The sequence below is a fragment of the Podarcis pityusensis genome (genome assembly GCF_964106645.2).
Source record: "Podarcis pityusensis genome assembly, chromosome: 7".
In the NCBI taxonomy this organism is placed as follows: Eukaryota; Metazoa; Chordata; class Lepidosauria; order Squamata; family Lacertidae; genus Podarcis; species Podarcis pityusensis.
In genome coordinates, this window is record NC_138031.1 from 47,438,141 (window position 1) to 47,459,811 (window position 21,671).

The 21,671-nt window shown below is 42.6% G+C and overlaps 1 protein-coding gene across 1 annotated transcript in view; it reads left to right on the forward strand.

The window, feature by feature from the left end:
• The window catches only part of SMCHD1 (structural maintenance of chromosomes flexible hinge domain containing 1), a 69,855-nt gene extending 48,606 nt beyond the window's left edge, over positions 1-21,249 (forward strand). The window contains exons 36-48 of the mRNA XM_081013031.1: positions 1,026-1,157; positions 2,029-2,181; positions 3,011-3,137; positions 3,321-3,440; positions 4,877-4,962; positions 7,581-7,700; positions 8,642-8,832; positions 9,806-9,915; positions 16,707-16,777; positions 17,025-17,196; positions 19,241-19,399; positions 20,517-20,634; positions 20,907-21,249. Of these exons, the coding sequence (XP_080869157.1) occupies positions 1,026-1,157; positions 2,029-2,181; positions 3,011-3,137; positions 3,321-3,440; positions 4,877-4,962; positions 7,581-7,700; positions 8,642-8,832; positions 9,806-9,915; positions 16,707-16,777; positions 17,025-17,196; positions 19,241-19,399; positions 20,517-20,634; positions 20,907-21,006 (1,659 nt within the window). The 3' untranslated portion in view covers positions 21,007-21,249. The remainder of the gene's footprint in view (positions 1-1,025; positions 1,158-2,028; positions 2,182-3,010; positions 3,138-3,320; positions 3,441-4,876; positions 4,963-7,580; positions 7,701-8,641; positions 8,833-9,805; positions 9,916-16,706; positions 16,778-17,024; positions 17,197-19,240; positions 19,400-20,516; positions 20,635-20,906) is intronic.
• Positions 21,250-21,671: the final 422 nt, after the last annotated feature.

Consider the following 21,671-nt stretch of genomic DNA (forward strand, 5'->3'; position numbering starts at 1 on the left):
TACCCAGAAAGAAACAGTCTAAACACTGCTGCCACCCAGAAATCATGCTGTCATGCAAGGGACCCCAAGGGTCATCTAGTTCAACGCCCTGCAGTTCAGGAATCCTGTCCACAGCCATCCCTGGGTGGACCCGAACCACCAACCTTCTGGTTAACAGCCAGTCACACTGACCCGTAGCACCACCTGAGACGGATGCCGACAATAGAAGAATTGCTCCACTTTTCCATTTTTAAAACTTGCTCTCTGGCACTACTGTTTTCTCTGTTGCTGGATTTACTAGATTGATGCTGCTTTTAATTTGCTTTTGCTTTCCATGTTGTACTTTATATTTTGGGGGGTTTTAAAAAAAGCACCACCTAGAGAACTATCTATAATGGGCATTCTATAGTGGAATTCTCCCATACATAAGCTCAGTGTCTGTGCTTGACTAGATCAAACTCAATTTTTCAATGAATAAGGCAAGTCCTGATTCAAAAGTACCTGGCCTTCCTCTGGCCTTCCTCTGTATGTTTTTGCTCTACCACTGTCATATGGAACAGTGGTGGAGAAGAGAGTAGTACAGCATTTTAGGAAATACTTGCGAAAACAGCAGCTACTTCTTTTCCACTATTCTTTGTTGTGCAGTTCATGTAAAGGTCCACAGGGATGGGCTAATTAGTAGCATTAATACTTTCTCGAATGCATTATATAAAGCTGCAGTGAATAAGCACAAATCCAGAAATAGATGTAGTTTGGCCCAACTCATACAAGTTTTGAAGTGTGATTTCCACTTTTGTGTAGTCGGGGCCTTCAGTGATAGCAGTGTGGGAACTATCCAGTGGCTGTCAGTTGCAGTTGTTAAAACTACAGCATTGGGCCCAGCTGTATGGAAGCAAAACACACAAGAAGAATACATATGAATTGGACACTTAGTATTCTACAATTAAGGTTGTTTCTATTCTTGATTTGCCTTAAAAGGCATTCTTCAGTACTTGTTGACCGCCTTTAAGACTGTGAACTGAGTATTGTGATTATCTTTTCCTCAGATTGTTTTTGAAGTGGAGCCTAATGAACCAACACAGCTGATGCCAAGAATTTTGCCAAATACTCCTACCGTTTCTAATGCTCAGAGTGTTGGCAGTCGGACCCTTGTCAAAGACTTGACTCTCGTTATTATGGTAATTAAGTAGGATTGTATGTAATAAAATGACTTAAAATGGAATGGATTTCACTTTTTAAGAAAGGTATATTGAAGCTGGATAAAATAGACATTGGTTCTCTTATTTCCTGCTTTACAATCAATATTTTGAAAAAAGTGGATTTTAAATTCCATCTGATTGTTTGGCCATATAGCTATAGAGAGAGGCTTAAAGGGCCTCAGCTGGTCCCTGGGCCTGAGGGCCACCCCACATGTAAACAGTTAACTTGTATTTTATTTATCATTTCCATTAAGGTTGGCAGCCCATTACTTGTATTTTGTTTTAGGAAAAACCTTAAATTTTATCCTGGGTTATTCCAGCAATTGCTCTTTATAAGATTCTGTCTAATTAAATTGTAAGGTGGAAGTTTAGTCTTCTGGGCTTTAGTCTTCGTGATTAGGCAATATAAAAAAGCATTTATAAAAAAGCATTTCAAAGTCCCACTTCACTCTCCCCAGGTGTTTTTTTTTCTTTTGAAAAGATCTTGGGTGGTTTTCAACTAAGTTTTACCCGGAGTACAGCCATTAAAATTAATGAACATGACTTAGTTAGGTTTATTCATTTACCTTGTGGGATACTGGGGCCAATGGTTTGGGCTGTTCCTCAGCACGTGATCGCAGGCAGGAGTGATTTGATTGATTTCAGTGGGTCTACTTTGAGTAAAACTAAGTTGAAATGCCCAACTGCATTTTGAGTTCAGGACAGTGCAGTTTGCAGGAAATGGGGCTGGAAACTTCCGAAGCTTTCTGGAAACAAAAAGGGCACACAAACAAAATATGTGCACATACTCCAACCTCAAAATACATGTTATGGGCAGGGTACACAACTCTAATATCTTCTTAATTTTAAGGATGAATATAAAAACTGCACTGGCAATGACTTGGATGGGAAAATCATAGCTAAAATTCGAAGTTCAACTGATAAAGTTAAGGACATCCCCCTGTTTCAGGGTAAAACAGATACAGTTGAGTTTCCATTTCACAGAGGAATTGTTGAAATTGAGGTGAGTCTTCTAAACATAATTGTAATGTAAGTTTAGAGGTAATATTCCTAAAACCGAAAGCAGCCATGTATTCTCTTGCACATGTGTCACTTTTCCTTACATTTTTCATTTAGTTTTTCCTGTGTTTTAAGAAACTTTAGATACTAATGGGCATGATCCATAGAAAATAAGTAAATTTATAGCACAGTCCTATATATATATGTACCAAAATTCTTACAGAGTTCAACAGTGCCTACTCCCAGGAAAAGGTTATAGGATGGCAGGTTTAAGTCCCGTTTATTACATTCGAAGAATTAAACCTATAAAGCTTATTGAAACCAATGGTTTCTTTCAATCATGTTCAGTATTTACAAACTGGCACCCATTATATTTTAGTGCTTATTGATGAAAAGTGATTCTTTTTTTTCTTATGGCAAGCTCTGATCCCTTGGGATCTACTGTCTGCTTCCATGGTAATAGCAGTAACTTTAACTCCACATTGGGAGTTGAATGTTTTGTTTTACTACGTATTATTCATTTCGGTTCTCTCCATGCTGCCTTTTGTACTATTTTTAAGTATAGAATAATGAATAAAAGCTTACCAAGAGAGCATACAAGGTATAGATATATTTCTAAATTGAAGCTGCATTTTATATCTTATGTTACAAGGTAAGCTAGATCAATGGTACATATAACCTTTTAACCTTGAAAAAATACTTTTTGCTAAAAATGTTCTGTTAGTATATGTCAGAATTAATATGGAATGAAAGTATAGCTAATTTTTGCACAAATATTTTTATATACAGCAATCTGAAATCAATGATAAAAATATATGTCTGTTTTTCTTCAGGATCTTGTGCTGGCAGAAAATAGTCCAGGGAGAGATAGTACTGAATATATTCTTGTATTTGAGCCAGATATACCCATTTTGAATCGACGTTTGGAACCTTATTGTCTCCCTTTTATGTTTTATGATGGTGAGTTTCAAATGTTTCTAATTTTTACTTTCTAAAATGTAATGTGTATTTTCTATAAATCTTTTAAAAAAAAAATCTTGCATTCTTTCAATTATCAGTGCAACATTTCATTTTGTGCTTGGTCTTTTCCCAAAGTACCCACAAAGTAAAATGGATTAAATGGCAATTTTTTTTTTTGTTTAGGTTATAAGAAACAACAGCAGATGGCCACTCTTTCAAAAGAGAGAGACGAGCTTTCTAAGTCAATAACTGCATACAGAGATACGTTTGACACCACTAATCAGCTTCTAACTGAAATGAAGCGTAAGTAACATACAAATACTGTTTTCATTTGAATGTATTTTTCATTGTTACAGACCAAGAGTTGCTAGCCTTTAGCACTTCAGTTGTTGCTGAATTACAACTCCAGTCAGTCCCTGCTAGCTTTACCAATGGTGAGGGATGATAAGAATTATAGTTTAGCAGCATCTGCAGGGCCACAGATTAGTAAAGTTGTCATGTATTTTTATATGTGCTACTCCTTTTCAATAGTGCTTAAATATAGTTTTGGATTGTGCAAATTAGAATAGGTCCAGATATCAAGCCTTTTTGAATACATCTCTTGTTTTCTCATCAGTCATCTAATGTCGCAATGACATCAGGTGGTTGACATTGTCACAGGTGAGGGGAGATTGTCAGGTGTGTTGTGATGCACGGCACAACAGGGCTGAGCTAGCTTTGCAAGCTCTGTACTTGGTGTTTAGGAAACAATGAGCACAGGATTTGGACTGAGCTATGATGTACTGGTTCACAATATACAGCCACTCACTGTGAGTAATTTCTTCATCCAGCTATTTGGTGTGAATTGAGCTGTACACATAGATCTTATTTGCACATTACCTTTAATCACAGTTGAAATAAACTATGCTTTAATGTGAATGAGCAGAATGCTGGTGCACAACCCTACTGAGATCACAGATGCTTTGCACCTGCCCTGCTCCTGTTGCAGCCATGCTACCAGAAACAAGCCACATCTGGTCTGCTTGTTGTCAAAATCTAGACTCATGGGCTGTTTGTCTTCTTGACTTCCTCTTGTGATTTGTTTGGAGAGAAAGGAACTATGAGTCCTGGTTCAGATGACAACATGAACCAGACCATGGCCTATTTCCTGGTAACACAGTAGGAATAAGGCAGGAGCAAACAGTCCCCAATTTCAGCATCCTGCACCAACCAGCATGCTACTTCTTCACATTAAACCAAGAGTGACTTTAGGTATGTGGTACGTGGACCAGACCATAGTGTGCTGAGAGCTGATTTTGTGACTGCAGCCAATGATAAGAGAACACAGCTGCAATCATGGAGATCATTCTGATTGCTCGCTGTATGTACTGCTGATCTTTCTTTCTGTGGCCACGTATTCTTGTGTAGACATTCAGAAGAGTGATTTGACCCCAGAATCATTTGATAATTCTTAGCTGAGTGCGTAAGCTATCACCACTGAAAGTATTAAGCTTGAGATGGTATCAGACATTTGTCTGTGCTTGCTCTGATTCTTTTATTTTTATTATTATTATTATTATTATTATTATTATTATTATTATTATTTTGCACGTGTGAATCAACAGTTGATGTTAATTCGGTGGACGATGAGACAAATGGCGTGGGTGGTTCCTCACCACATGACAGCATTAAGCATGCTGTGTGAACTTAACCTCAGACCAGCCTTAACTAATTTTTACTACTTCAACACATTGTTTCAGGTCAAGTTCAGGAGGCTGAAACAAGAGAGGCCCAACTGAAGGATAAACTGAAAAGACTTCGGATTGATATACCTCAGACTAACGTTGTATGGCCTTTTTCATTTTCTTTCATTTTTATCCATCAAGATATCTAACAAAATCCTAGTGAGGACAAGTAGAGTATGACTTCAGGAAAGGCTTACACAAAAGTATCTATAGCATACAGTTCTTAGCCTCATGCCTAGATAGATGACCCGACAAATTTCTCGCAAGGTTTAGATAGAAGCAAGACTTACAGTTTTGTTAATACTTTTGTTTCCACTTAAGGTTTCTTTTTCTCAAGATTGTCACAGCCATTGTTAAAACTTTTCCCAGCCCCCATTTTGAGTCTTCTCCTGTCCTTATCAAGCATATAAAGGGGCAACATGGTCTCTCACTCACTGACGCCCATTTTATTACAATCTGCCAATCGTATGGAACTATCTTTAAATTGTATCTTCATGGTGACTACTTGGTATGGCTCTCTGTTTTATCTAGTGACTCACCTTTGGGATTCGGGTATCAGTTCATGTCACCACCAGTGCTATTTTCTAGAAAAAGAAGTTCCAGAACTCACCATGAATGCCTCCCTTGTTCTATTATAATGGCAATGGCACCCACCTGAGAGGTGCTGGAACTGAGTTCCAACAAATTCCAGCTGGGGAAAAAACCCTAGTCACTACTAATTGTAAGACTGTTTTGTGAGAACATGGAGACACAGTGCATTTCAGGAACTGAGCCATGCTGAATCTCACCACATGAAGAAACTACAACCCAGGTGCAATTTCAGGTGACCTCACATAAAGTGATCCTGAATTTGTGAGAGAGCACACACTCATTGTTCAGGAAAGTAGAATGTAAGTTGCCTGTCTTAGGAGCCCATTAGTTAGCAGTCTGCCAGCTGATAGCCAGGTAACTTTCAGATTCTGCTATTTGGTTCAAATGAGCAGTGTTTTGAAGCAAAGCTTCTAATCTGCATCTACAGTGTAATCTTGTGCTCAGAAGTCAGTTCCATTGACTTCAGGTAGGTAGCCGTGTTGGTCTGCCATAGTCGAAACAAAATTAAAAAAATCCTTCCAGTAGCACCTTAGAGACCAACTAAGTTTGTTATTGGTATGAACTTTCGTGTGCAAGCACAGTTCTTCAGATACCATTCACTACAGTTTGGCCTACTCACATGTAAGTGTGCATAAAGTTGCAATGTCAAACTATTGTCAGTTGGATACAGCTTTTTACATCAAGCACAGAAAAATCCTAACTTTATTTGGAGATGTTTAAGAGTGATAAATTCACTTTCTTACTTAAAATTCTAATCAGAAAACGAATAGGTTATATCCAATTGGTGCACCTTCGCTGATCCAGGTGAATCTTCTGTCATTGGCACATTGATCAAGGGGACTTTAGGGAGGAGAGGAAATTGCTGAAGATCACATTTATGTCTGTTCTTTGACAGAAGGCTTTGCTTAAATCAAAGAGCTATCTGTGAGTGGAGGGATACCAGCTAGATACAATGCAAAGTACTGTATTTACTCGAATGTAATGTGCCATCAGTTCTAATGTGGACCTCAATTTTCAAAACCTTGAAACCAAAAAAGTATTTGCTGGTGAATGTAAATGCGCCATCAAATCCAATGTGCACCCTAATTGTGATTCGAGGACCCGCCACCTGCGTGAGGATAAGAAAGACACATGGAGACAGTATATTAGGTTAATGGGCTAAAAAAGGCCACAACTTTATTGATTACAGCATGTGACCAAGTGGCTGGTGCCAATTTTCCAATTGGATAAAAACTCCTACCAGGCCCCTTGGGCAACCAAGGTGACCAACCACAGGTCCATAGCAAGGCCAAGCACGAAGCAATGAACTAGAGGGAAGGGTGGGTAACCCGTTGAAACCCGGCAACGCAATGAGGGAAGGAGCTGCCACAGCCGCATTTGAGTTGCTAAACCCCACCCCCCAAGACTCCCCTCAATTGGTAGGCTGACCGGGGGTCGTGGCGCGGCAGCAGTGATGGCAAGCAGGGTCCGGAACGCTCCCTGCAAAGCGTGGGAACGGCTCCTGATCACAATCCCTCCCCTCCGGGAGGAGGAGAGGCTTTGTGATTCGAGGACCCACCATCCGCGTGAGGATAAGAAAGACACATGGAGACAGTATATTAGGTTAATGGGCTAAAAAAGGCCACAACTTTATTGATTACAGCATGTGAGAGGTATTGGCTTAGGCATTGGATAAACAGCAGAGCTTGACTCCATCCCCTTAGGGAGGGGTGAGTCTAACAAGGGTTAACCACCAGTAGGGGGGAGCCTGTTGATGCAAATACAACTGTAAGCTCACCCCTGATGTCACCGGGGGTCGTGCCATCGCCCTAGCCATCAGTAGGGCATCGGACAGGATCCACGACCACCAGATTCCTTTAACGGAATACCCATAAAGTGAAGGGGTAGGCAATGGCCACACCTTGCCCTTCCATACACCAACAACATATTTCAATGCCTAACCGCCACCCGAGGCTCACTGCCAATACCCTCACAGCTGCAAGCAATCCCTAAGGCTTCTGATGATGTCCGCCAGCCATATGACATACAGACTAGAGCCGCTAGCTCAGCATTACATCAAAATCAGTACTTGTGATTTATTTTACTTGATGATGCATACCTTCAGTAGAGAATTTATGTTAATTTTCAGCTGGACTTTGCTAATTCTCTACTAAAAGAGAAAATCTCTGAGCGGGAAGGAATAATGAAACAACCTAGAAGAACATGCACATGTTCCAATTATCCCAAAGACAAAGATGTTTTGGGCAAGGTGAGTTTTGTCTTAATTCTTTATAAGATAATCTATTTATTTATTTTTTATAAAAAAAACTAGGATACCACACACTGTTCTCTCTTTTCATTACATATGAAATGGTGGTGTGAAGATAAGATAGTGGATAAGAAAAATTAAAAATAAGAAAAATATTAGTTCTTAGGACGTTCTGTAGTACTTTCCCCACATTTTCCCCTATCATTATCTTTATTATGTATACTAGCGGTATGCAATATAACATAATAGTGTGAGCTACATGTTTTTCTCTTTTTTACAATGGACCCAGCAATGAATAAATTTTATCTATATCTATATCTATATCTATAGTTTCTCTATTTCAGATAGGACTAGGTCTTTTACATAGCCAAGTAATCCAATGGTTGAATCTACTGGTAGTTTGTATCCCATTATTTCTTCAGTTTTGTTTAGTATACTTGTCAAAAAAGGTCATTTTAGGGCAAGACCAAAAAATACGACCCATGTCATATTTTTGTAATTTATTTTTTTTACAATATTACCAGCACTAGAGAACTGTAATTGGGGCCTGTCTGTTATAGCATATGAGAATGGAAAAGGTGAATAAAACTTCCATAAGGGCACTTGTTAATATTACCCCAGGAAGCCATTAACACTGCAAAGGAACCATCTCGTTTCTTCCTTAACTTCTCCTGTCATGTCACACTGAAGGATAGTCCATGCATAACTGTGTCTTTGTGCACAGCTACTTCCATGTCCAGCTTCTTGTCTCACCTTTCCTGGCTACAACAAAAATTCTTCAAATGGCGGTATCTGTGATTTCCTGTAGGCTTGAAGCCTAGCAAAAATAGCAATGTCTTGACTTTCTAACTAGACTGAGGGCACAGGGAATCTATATTTTTCCTCCCATCAGGGGAAAAAACTCATCCTTTCAAATTCATTATTTTATTTTATTTTGTCAGATTTCACACTTAGCACAAATTGAAGATAATGAAGCAGCAAAGGTTATTTCTTGGCATTTGGCAAGTGACATGGACTGTGTAGTCACTTTGACTACTGCTGCAGCTCGTCGTATCTTTGATGAAACCAAAGGTCAGCAGCAGGTGTTGCCTCTTGATTCTATTTATAGGAGGAGTCTTCCAGACTGGAACAGGTAAGGTTTCTGTATTCTTTCCCAATCTAAATAATGCTTGGTATTCAAATTTTCAGAGTTCTTAATATTTTCAGATTTTTTAAGCAATAGATGTATGGTTGGGAAATCAAATTCTGTGCCTGCTTTATAGATTGACGGCCCATTCATTTTGTGTCTATTGCATCCATAAAACCCTGATGATGACTTGTTTGTTTTGTCCATTTGTTTGTCCTGTTAAATCTTTTTCTTCCCCTTCTTATGGTTCTGGTTCATACGATTTCCATTGTACAGTCGAACCTTGGTTTTTGAACAGCTTAGTTTTCAAATGTTTTGGCTCCTGATCGCCGCAAACCCAGAAGTGACTGTTCCGGTTTGCAAACTATTTTTGGAAGCTGAACGTACGACAGGGCTTCTGTGGCTTCTGATTGGCTGCAGGAGCTTCCTGCAGCCAATCAGAAACCGTGCTTTGGTTTCTGAACATTTTGGAAGTCGAACAGACTTCTGGAACGGATTCCATTTGACTTCCAAGGTACGACAAGGTAATCCTAATCGCTTATGGAAATACCAAGATCCACCAGCATAATGTCTAAACACGAAGTCTGAAATCCTAACCCCACATACCTGGAAGTAAGTCCCATTGAATTCAGTGGGATTTGCTTCTGAGGAGATGTGGTTAGGATTGTGCTATAAATATTGCTTAACTTTTATTTGGTGAAGGGTTGTGTTCAGTGGTTGCCTGAGCAGAAGGCAACTCATGCAACAAATCTTTCTCCTCTTCCTATGCAGCTCATTACTGAAGCAAGATCCCTTTGCTCAATTCTGGGCACTTCCCTTGTATGACACAGCCCCCGCTGTTCAGCCCATCCGCACCAAAGGTTTGAGGGTTGCTGGAGGAGGAAGGGATGAGAAAGATTGGTTGCATGGACTGCCTTTCACTCATGCTGCCAACATCAATGCCAAAAGAAAATAACTTCTTTGACTTATTTCTAACTAGGCCTTTACCTCACTTACAAAATGGAAGAAATACTTTCAAGGCTATAGGAAATCCTGTGTTTGCCAGGAACTTGCTAACATTTCCGGAGCACACAGAGAATTGCCAGACAGGTAAACATCATGGGAACAGCAAAACTTGGAATTATAGTGTGCTCTGATGAGTTTAGCGGCAGCAATTTTGAGAGGTATGAAGTCTTGTCTCTCTCATATATATATATATATATATATATACATACACACACACACACACACACACATATATATAATATTACATATATATATATGAAATATACTCAGAGTCGCAAAGTGATTTCATGCTCTTTATTCAGCTCATAGTGGTGAGGAGGAATGAATAATGTCCCCTCACAGTATCTGCTTTATATACATTATTTACACAATGGGCTGCACATGATTGGCTAATTCTGGAATTCTACTGTAAGCCAATCAGGTCGTGGATTCACTTCTATCTGGAGCAGGATTGGGTGGTTCCTGCCAACCAATCATACTGCTGCATTGTTCTAGGACCAATCAGACTGCTGCATTCTGAATCCTATTGTTCTAGGACCAATCAGACTGCTGCCTTTTGGATCCTATTGTTCTAGGACCAATCAGACTGCTACAGTTTGGATCCTATTCAACTCAGTACATAACACCCCTCCCCTCTAAGTTCCAGTCCTGCCCGGGAGGTCGCATTCATAGTCCTCAAGGTATGCCGGCGGCCTACGTGTGCGTTGTGGCCTGGGGTGTTCCCTGGTCCGGGCTCCGGGTTCTGGCTCGTGTTCCAAGGATGCTGGCTGTGATGCGGCTGTTTGGTCTGGTGCAACCGGCTCGCTCAGTCGTGGTTCTGGTTCCGGTGTCCTTTCGGCCTCACGGGTCCTCTCTGTATTTACTGATTCTGCCTCTCCTGCTGGCCCCTCCTGCTCTATGGGCCTCACTGCCCCGCTGTTCCCTTGGGACTCCTCTGACCTGTCCTCCTCCTGGTTTTCTCCCGGGAATCGTCGCCGTATCTGGTCGCAGTGGCGGCGCCAGCATTGCCCCCCATCCGTTAGCACCTCGTACGACACGGGGCCAGTGACCCTGGTGATTGTGGCGGGTACCCATGCTGGGCCTGCCCCAAAATTCTTTGCGTACACTGGGTCCTGGGCCTCGAAGGTCCGGGGGTTCCTGCCTTCCCCCACCACTACCTCATCCTGAGCTCTATCGGGGTGAAGGCGGTCCAATCTGATTGCAAGGCGCTGACCCATTAGTAGTTCAGCGGGGCTCCGGCCAGTCGTTGAGCTGGGGGTGCTGTGCTGTGCTAGAAGGAATGTGGCAAGGCGGTACTCCCAGTCCCCTTGCGTCATGCGGCGAAGGGTGTCCTTGGTGGTCCGCACCATGCGTTCTGCTAGGCCATTGGTGGCAGGGTGGAACGGCGCCGAACGGATGTGGCGGATGGCGTTCTGCGCTGTGAAGGTTTGGAATTCTCCTGACGTAAATGCAGTCCCGTTGTCTGAGACGAGAGTGTCAGGGAGCCCGTGGGTTGCAAACAGCCTGCGTAGTACCCGGATGGCTGCGGACGAGGAAGTGGACGGTACCAGTGCGACTTCCAGCCATTTGGTGTAGGAGTCCACCACTATGAAGAATGTTTTCCCCTGAAAGGGGCCAGCGAAATCCACATGCAGGCGTGACCATGGTGCTCGGGCGGACTCCCAGGACTGGACTGGGGCCCTTGGGGGATCTGGGCGGGATTCTTGGCAGGCCTGGCAGTGTTTGACCCAGGCCTCTATCTCTCCATCGATCCCCGGCCACCACACATAACTCCTGGCAAGGGCCTTCATTCTTACTACCCCTGGATGTGTCTCGTGTAGGGCTGTGAGGACCCTTTTGCAGAGGGGCTGGGGAACAACGACTCTGCTTCCCCATAACAGGCACCCCTTGTGGGCCGACAGTTCATGTTTGCGGGTTGTGTAGCCGGCGAATTCTGGCCCGGGGCTGCTGCTGGGCCATCCCCTCCACACCCAGTCCAGGACCCGGGAGATGACCCTATCTTTCTTGGAATGGTGTGCAACTTCTTGTGCCTGAATGGGGCGGTCGGGAAGCAGCTCCAGGCTCATAACCTCTTGTGCAGGTGCTGGGTCAGGGCCTGTTTCCGGTAGTGGTAGCCTGCTGAGGGCGTCCGCATGGCCCATCGCCTTCCCAGGTCGGTGAATCAGTGCATACTGGTAGCTGGCAAGGAAAATTGACCACCTGAGGACGCGAGGAGACAGCACTTGGGGGGTCTGCTTTTCGGGGGCAAACAAGCCAAGCAACGGCTTGTGGTCAGTCACCACGGTGAAGGGCCGCCCGTACAAGAAATCATGGAATTTTTTTACTCCCTTTACGATTGCCAGACCCTCCTTGTCGATTTGCGAGTAGTTCCGCTCGGTTGTGTTGAGTGTCTGGGAAAAGTACGCCACCGGTACCTCTCTTCCATCCGGGAGTTGGTGCCCCAGGACAGCTCCAATGCCATAGGGTGAGGCGTCGCATGCTAGCACCACCGGCAGCCTCTCGTCGAAGTGTGCCAAGACCGAGTTTGAGACAAGCAAGTCCTTGACTGCCTGGAATGCGGCCTCCTGGCGCTGGCCCCACACCCAAGGGGCCCGCTTGTCCAGGAGTCTGTGTAGGGGCTCCGCTACCGCCGCCTTGTGGGGAAGGAAGGAATGGTAAAAGTTCAATAGTCCCAAGAAGGCCTGAAGTTCAGTCTTGCTCTTGGGCGCTGGGGCATCACAAATGGCCCGTACCTTGTCCCCAGTCGGGTGGACCCCTTCTGCGTCCACCATAAATCCCAGAAAGTCCACCTGAGGCACTCCTAGTAGACATTTTTCCCGCTTCACCTTGAGACCCGCCGTCTGGAAACGGTGCAGAACGGTGCGGAGGCGGTCCTCAAACTCCTCTGGTGTGGGGCCGGCAATCAACACATCATCGAAGAAGGGGGTGACGCCAGGAATCCCTTTAAGGAGAGAGTCCATTATATTCTGGAATATGCCTGGTGCCACGCTGACACCGAATTGCAGCCGCTTTACCCTGAACGCTCCTCTGTGCGTCACAATCGTCTGTGCCTCTGCTGTGGCCTCATCTACTGGCAGCTGTTGATATGCTTGGGCCAAGTCCAGCTTGCCAAAAATTTTCGACCCAGCCAGGGTGGCAAGGACATGGCTGACCACTGGCACTGGGTATGCGTGGGCCGTGAGGGCCTTGTTTATGGTACATTTGTAGTCTGCGCAGATGCGGACCGAACCATTAGGCTTGACGGGTGTGACGATTGGGGTTTCCCAGGGAGCATTAGGCACCGGCTCCAGCACTCCTTGCTCTACGAGTCGGTCCAATTCCTCGTCTATACGGGGTTTCAAGGCGAACGGGACCCGGCGGGCCTTGAGCCTGACCGGTCGTACTGCGGGGTCAAGCTGTAGCGCAATGGGGGGGCCCGTATACTGTCCCAATTTCCCATCGAAAACCCCTGGAAATTCCTTGCATATGGCGTCCACGTCCACTTGTAAGCTAGTGTGGTTCACCCCGGTGACAGCTAGCCCCAGTGGTCCAAACCATGCCAATCCCAGTAAGCTAATGTAGGGGCCCTTGACCACAAGCAAGTCCAGTTGCCGCGTCCGCCCTCGGTATTGCACCCTGAAGGTCCCCACCCCCATTGTGGGGACCTTACGTTTCTGGAAGTCCCGGAGGGTGAATGGGGCCGGCCTGAGTTTGGGACCCCCAGTGGGACACAGTTTCCTTAAGGTCCTTGCCGAGATTATGGATAGAGTTGAACCCGTGTCAAGCTCCATGCGGCATGGGGCCCCCTCTATCTGTACCTCTACATAAATTTTCTCTACGTTGGGGTGGGGCAACTGGTATACCTGGAAGTCCGTGAGCTCCGTCGAGTTGCCTTGGTGCGTTGGGCCCCGGGACCTGGGGCTCTTGGATTGGTCATCTGATGCCTGGTGTCGGGTGGGCCGAGCCCGACACACCCGGGCGATGTGTCCCGATTTTCTGCACTGCCTGCACTCTGCGTTGCGGAAACGGCAGGTCCTCCTCTCGTGACTCTCCCCGCAGCTTGCGCAGTTCCCTCCTTCTCGTCGAGGCAGCTGTGGTCTGTGCGCTGCTTGAGTGCGCTGCTGTACTCGGTGCACCTCCTCCCTGTCGGATCCTGAGTCGTCGGTGAGGTCTTCATGGTGGACCCTCGGTTGGGATGGCAGGCTCGGCCGTGCCTCTTGGGTCGACCTCTCGGCAGCTTCTGTTGCCAGGGCCTCCTCCAGAGCGACCTGGAACGTTAGGTCCTTCTTAGCGTAGAGGCGCCGTTGCAGCTTCTCATCCTTCAGGCCACCGACGAGGCGGTCACGAAGCATGTTCTCCAGCTCTGAGAAGTTGCAGAACCGGGCGGCTTGGCGGAGAGAGGTCACAAACCCAGTTATGGTTTCCCCAGGGGCTTGCCGCTTTGCGTAGAAGGCATTTCGACGAGCCACCACTGAGGGCTGCGGCGAAAAGTGCCCCTTCAGCTGTTCCATTATTGTTTTGTATGGAACAGTAGCGACGTCTTCAGGCGCAAGGAGAGCCCGGGCGATTTCAAACGTCTCCTCTCCGCAGACGCTGAAGAATATCGCCCTCTTCTTGGCGTCTTCTTCGTCGGTGACCCCTTTGGCTTCTAGGAGGAAGGTGAAACGGGAGGCGTACGCTTCCCAGTCTCCAGATGCTGGGTTGAATGGCGAGAAGCTGCTGTTGGCTGCCATTCTGAGTTCCTTGTGCCCCGGAGCTGAAGCCTGGATACACGGTGCGAGGCAGCGGTGCGGCAGTTGGCGGTGCTGCGGTGCTGTGTGTGGCAGTCAGCTCAGCGGGATCCCACCTTCGTCGCCAGTGAAATATACTCAGAGTCGCAAAGTGATTTCATGCTCTTTATTCAGCTCATAGTGGTGAGGAGGAATGAATAATGTCCCCTCACAGTATCTGCTTTATATACATTATTTACACAATGGGCTGCACATGATTGGCTAATTCTGGAATTCTACTGTAAGCCAATCAGGTTGTGGATTCACTTCTATCTGGAGCAGGATTGGGTGGTTCCTGCCAACCAATCATACTGCTGCATTGTTCTAGGACCAATCAGACTGCTGCATTCTGAATCCTATTGTTCTAGGACCAATCAGACTGCTGCCTTTTGGATCCTATTGTTCTAGGACCAATCAGACTGCTACAGTTTGGATCCTATTCAACTCAGTACATAACAATATATATACACACACTATCATCTTCTCAAGTTTCCTCTCTGAAAAAGTGTTCATTCAAACTCATGAGATCTAGACTAGAATGAGTATTAATGAGTTAATGAAGGTATCATTAACAGAATGAGTTAATGAAGGTATCATTAACAGAATGATCAACCACAAACTGAATGATCCCTAATGATGATTTTATTTTAAGCAGGGTTTAAAGACACGTTCTAGCCTTTGCACCTTGCTTTTTATTATACAATTGATTATTTATTTCTTGTGGTAGCTGCTTAATGTGCAATTTGTACCTGTCTACTCAGAACTAAGTCTCACTGAGTTCAAGGGGGCTTACTCCCAGGTAAGTGTGGATAAAATTGTAGCCTAAGGCCAATATCCAATGAAGTGCTGTTGCTTGCCCAAGGATTTCTACTTGCGCAACAGAACTTCTGTCTCTTGGTGTCTTATTTACCCTTCCCAAACCTGTCCCAGAAGATTGGAAAAAACCCCAGAATAGATTTAGGGGCCGCAATCCAAATACCTTGTGTTAGTGGAAGCACTTGGTTGAGTACTCCTCTAAAACCCTATTAACATAAGGTTTTAAAAAATTTCTAATCATGCCCCAGTATTTTTAGTTGGGGGGGGGGGGGAGTTCACTACTTGGGAAGAATTTGTGGAAGTCCATTACTTTAATCTTGAGAAATACTGAAATTGAAAAAAGATTCTTTTTTTTTTTTTACATATGAAGGAACAGTGAAAAATAACCTAGTGTGAGATGCTTTTAAGGCATTCATAACAAAGTCGTTTATTAATCTTTCAGTTTTAAAGAAGAAATTCAAAGAAAGGAGGGATATCCATGATGGCTGTAGTTTTGTCAAGCAGACATAAATCTGAACACTTTTCAGATCATTAGAATGATTTTTAGTGGTGTTATTGCTCAAAGCTGGAATCAAGTGAATGTGGTGCTCTTGCAGGAGGGCAGATTTTTTTATTCAGTCTTGCTACTAAATTCCAGCTATAAAATCCCAGCTGGAATTATGTTTAAATGTTACCTCTGATAGTCATGTGACTAGGAAGTAGGAATCTGTCAACTAACATTTGGAGAGCAAGACAATTAAAAATTCATCCCCTCTTGCAAGAGTAATTTTCCCAAATATCTGGCCACATTATTTAAATGACACTAAAGTATTAGACAAAATTAAATGGTCCTTTCTGTATCAAACTGGAGATTTTCAATATCAATTCCATTTTTGAGACATGCATCAAAGCTTTTTCATCCACGTCAATTGATACTATCATTGTTATATTCAGTTTTGAAACCATGTACATGGTATATTATGCTTGTTACTTTTGACTTGTATTATGTTAGTTGTTGGGAGTCAGAAGTGGGGAGGGTGCTATTGCGCTCATACTCTTTGCAGGCTTTACATTGGCATCTGGTTGGCCACTGTGAGAACAGGGTGCCGGACTAGATGGGCCTTTGGTCTGATCCAGAAGGGCACTTATAGTAGCAGTATTTCCCCATCTAGTATAGCATTTCAGGGTTCCACTGAACTATGTCAAAATATCAGCGCTGTGCTCTGTATTTATATTCAGCCTTATAATGGGTAGATGATAAAGGAAACAGTGGTTTGTATAGAGGTTGGAATTCTAAACATTAAAGTCTCATTATTTCATTTACCTTTCTAGTGTTTGGGATGCTTTTAGGAGATGCCATTATTATTGACAATTTGGATGCTGCCAATCATTACAGAAAAGAGGTGCGTATTGCCACTTCAAATGTTTCCGTTTTGTACATACATGAGAGAGGCAGAGGCAGAATAGAATTCATCCATGTTTCTATGCAACATATAGAAGTCTCAAACACCTCAGGCCTTGCACCGTTTTCTGAAGTTCCTTATGTTGTTTTAGGGTTCACTTCAGTGTGTCAGTGTTGTTAAAATTATGTGTTGAATGTCACAGACTTTGCCACATATTTATTAATGAATATTAAACCTATCTGTACAGCTTGTTAAAAACACATATTGCCCAGCATTATTGACAAGAGACGGAGAGAGAATTCGTAGCAATGGAAAGTTTGGAGGTCTTCAGAATAAAGCCCCTCCCATGGATAAGCTTCGAGGAATGGTTTTTGGAGCACCTTTGCCACAACGATGCAAAGTTCTCTCTGAACAGATAGGTGTGTTCAAAGCATAATATATTAAATAATTATTTGTACAGCTTTTCTTAAAATTTTACTGTTTTTAGAAATTCAGTCTGACTCTTAAGTAAATATACTTGGCATTTCATATTGCTGCTGAAACAATTGCAATTACTAAATGAGAATCTAGTGACATTAGATTCTTTTAACTTTCTTAAATGTGTTTGAGTTTGCACCACAGCCCTTTGGTATAGGCAAATCATCACAGATTAATGAAAAACGTATTCACATAATTGGTAAATAAAACTTTGTAAGCAATTATTCTGAAATGAATCATGAAATATTGTCTTCCATTTTCGATCGCTATTGTATTTTAATATTCTGTTGGAAGCCGCCCAGAGTGGCTGGGAAAACCCAGCCAGATGGGCAGGGTATAAATAATAAATTACTATTATTATTATTTGCATCAATAACCATAGTTAGAGATAATGTGACGCTTACAGCTCAGTTTTCAAATCTAGGACTTGGTGGCATTGTGTTGATGGCCTAGTGCAAGACTCCAGGTTAGGATATCGTGCAGATTCTGTACCAGTGCAACAAGATGTGATGCCCATTGCCAAGTGCAATGATGTGGGATTGAAAAATTTCCACTACTATAATTCTGTGCAAAATTCCCCTTTTTAAACTCCATAGTAAGTGTTCCTAAGACTGTATCTTAGATTCACTTTGTTAATCCCCCCACCTCAGTCAATTATTTTCCTACTTTTGGCTACTGGAAACACATTAATGTATTTTATACAGCACATAAAATGATATACTTTTCAGTTTTGTTCAGTTAATTTAAGACAGATAAACTTGTTAAATCTGAAATCCATCAGTGTTTGAGACTGTGGGGGGCGGGAATAATGAAAACCCGTATCACTGCTTCTATGACATTATAGTTCTCTGGTAACATATTGTCCTAAGTGCCTTTGTAGCTGGGTGGGCCTCTTGATTGTAATAAACTTTTAAACAATATAGAGTTTGTGTGATGGAACAGAGCAATTTAATCTCCAAAACTGTGTTTTTAATGCCATATCATTATACAGATACATTATGGTTCTTATACAGATACCATTTGTGTGTAGTTTAAATGCAGAATAAATAAAATGTGAATGTTGATGGGTACATTTGTTACAAGTGTTCCTAAATCAGTGGTGGGAAACCTGACCAGCAGGTCTAATTTGGCTTGCCAGGCCTTGGAGACTGTCCCACCTAGTGGTTTGGGGCAAATCACACACACCTTTCCTGCATCTGATTTCATATAGTAACATCAGATGCAGGAAACTTCAAGTTGTGGCTAAAATTAAGATGAATCAGGAGTGCATTGTTGATTCTTCCTTTGCGATTGAATTCAAGCCAGGTGATGAGATCCTAAAGTCATGCCTGCAAAGGAAAAATATCCCTTTGCCTTGCACAGCAACAGAAAAAGGTGCCAAATTCAAAAAGTGCTGGCTTTTTAGTGCAAAAGAATTGACTGTGTGCTTAGAGTGCATTTCCAATTCTTCCTTTGAATTGCTTGCTAGAGTTTAAGCCTGGAATGCAAAGAATCCTTTGCAGGGGCTTGCTGCAGGGATCTACAGAGTGCACCCATTTCTGACCAAAAAGAAGGACTTGCTATTTTCTGCAAGCGTCTTCCTTTGCACCTGAGACTTCGTATACTGTATGACATCTCACCCACCTGTTAAAATGCCTGTGAGGGTGGTAGAGCTCAGAATCTAGCCCACAAGCTAGATCCTGCTCCCCCACCCAGTCTAAACACATGCAGTTTTCTCTAGACTACAATGATATATATTTATGAAATTCATTATGTTTGAAGAATATTTAAGTAACCTTTTTATAAGAAAAAAAAGTTACGCACACAATTTCATTGTTATCCTGTCCATACTTATCTAGAAGTTAGCCACAGTGAGTGGGGCTTAATTTGTGAGTAGATATGTGTGGTACTGCACTGTTAACAGCTTTACTGTCTGTTATTTATTGCTACTGTTCTTAAAACTTTTGGCCTTGTGCCTTACTATCCTATTATTCTTGTACATGTTAGATCTCCTTCAGCAGTACCAGAAAGCAGTTGCATGGCTTAATAATAAGAAGGAAGACCTTGATTTCCACGAGCGATCATATAATAGTCCAGAAATGAATAAAAAGAAAAAAGAGCTTGCAGACCAGGAAAAGAGACTCAAGGCAATAGAGCAGGAATTGGGTATGTTACTCACACATTCACTTTTACATGATGGAGTTGAAAAGTTAACCATTCTAATTATATCAGAAACTCATTCTGGGAATTTACAATTTCATAAATGAATTCTAATTTAACTGCGTCAGATTTATAAAAATTCTGAGTACATTTTAAAGATGTGAGCTTAAGCTTAAGAGAGCCAATGTGGTGTAGTGGTTAAGAGCAGTAGACTCGTAATCTGGTGAACCCGGTTCGCGTCTCCGCTCCTCCACATGCAGCTGCTGGGTGACTTTGGGCTAGTCACACTTCTTCGAAGTCTCTCAGCCTCACTCACCTCACAGAGTGTTTGTTGTGGGGGAGGAAGGAAAAGGAGAATGTTAGCCGCTTTGAGACTCCTTCGGGTAGTGATAAAGCGGGATATCAAATCCAAACTCCTCTTCTTCTTCTGGTATGTATGTATCCTGATACAGCATTCTAACATAACATATTTATAATATATAATGAGATATAAACTTGGAAACACAAGTAACAACAATTGTATAGTTCTGTTTTTCTTTGGTGACATTAGGAAAAACAAGTGGGGCCTCCAACAAAACGTTACAATGCGGAGCACTCTGATTCTGTGTTCCAGCAGTCCTTCCAATGCCACTATCTTCTAGGATACCTCATGCTCCTCCCACAGTTTTCTAGTTTTCCTCCATGCAGAAAGCAGTGGTTTTTGACCACAGCCTCCTTTGTCTTTGTGGGGCTGCCCACTCTCTTTCCACCCCACCCCCCAGGAGAAGGAGAGGCATATGTGTGGCTATATGTACATAGGATGCATGTGTAAGAGACAGGGAAATTCAAAATGTGTCCACTGGTTCAAAAAGGTGAGGGAAGGAGGTTGATCTCAGAGGAAGTGCCCCCTCTGACCTATCTTGTGAGCCCAGTTTCACAAACACAAGGTCCTTTCTGCAGGAAGGGAAATTGTGGGTTTATTTGCAAATAATTACTTGTGGATAATACTCTCAGACCTTGAACTACAGCTACTTTTTGTATTAGCTTTAAAAATCTAATTCATGCTTGGTATGCTTGTGCCTTTTATTTCTGAAGTTATATGTACTAGATTTGAAAACAACAGTAATGTTTGTGATCTTCATAGGTATTACCTCTTCTGGTCAATGCTCCAAATCTTCAGTTCACATGGAAGAACTTGACACATTTGACAATCCTAGCCCTCCAAAAAGAATGCGGAGAGAAACAGCAAAACGGTCACTCAGGTTTGTTTGTGAGATTCTAAAGTAGTTGGTGTTGTTGTTTTTTTTAATGCCCAGTTTTGTGGTGTTTTTGCATGAATATGCATGTACAGGGAATATCCTACAACTAACTGATTCCACCTGACAGTGCTAGTAATACTGCATATAGTCTTTGCATGAGGGTAAGGAAAAAGAGAAGATGGGAAAATGGAAAGGATAACTACAACAAAAACCTTGCCTGATATTTGTATTACATTTATGCAGTTTTTAAAATGACCTGTGCTTATTTTTTGTAGTCCAGAAGAATGGGTATCATCTCCTCCCATGAAGAAACAGCAGCAAAGAGCAACAGATACATCAGATGTTAATGGAACAGCCCGAAAAAAGAAGCCATAGACTAAACAGATTTCTTAAAAAGTAACTGTATATTGAAATATGTACAAGCTGGGGAAAAATAAATTCATGTTAACCACCATTCTTGTATACTTCTAGAGAAACGTTGTTAGTAACAACTGTTAAGCTTTATTTTGTATAGCTTTTTCTATGGTTATTAGACTTCAGTATGTGGAAGTAATAAATATGCTTTTTTATTTATGATAACACATTCAGATTTTACAATAAAATTGCTACAATACTACAGATTTTTCTATTACTATATAAGGTTGCAATTTAGATTGTTTGAATGTGTTCCGTAAGGGTTTTTAAAATAAAATAAAGTGTTGTATCCATATGTAAAGTCCCTAAGCACTGCCCCCATTAAATCTGTGGAGAAGAGCTGAACTAAAATGATTGATAGACATTCTTATGCTTTTATTCACTACTTGTATGAAAGCAGTTAGAGGCATTTTTCAAAAAATGGTCAGACTTGCTACTACTCCAGATGCAGACAGATGCCACTGATTGGCTATGAGCAGCAACCTGACACATGGATACTACTATCTGCCAAAGTAAGTAACTTGAGTATGTTAATTGTTCTAAATTGGCCACTACCTTCCAGAGACTGGGTGATATATGCTAAAACGCAGCTTACAAGTCTCATCTAGCAGAAGGACCACTGTCTC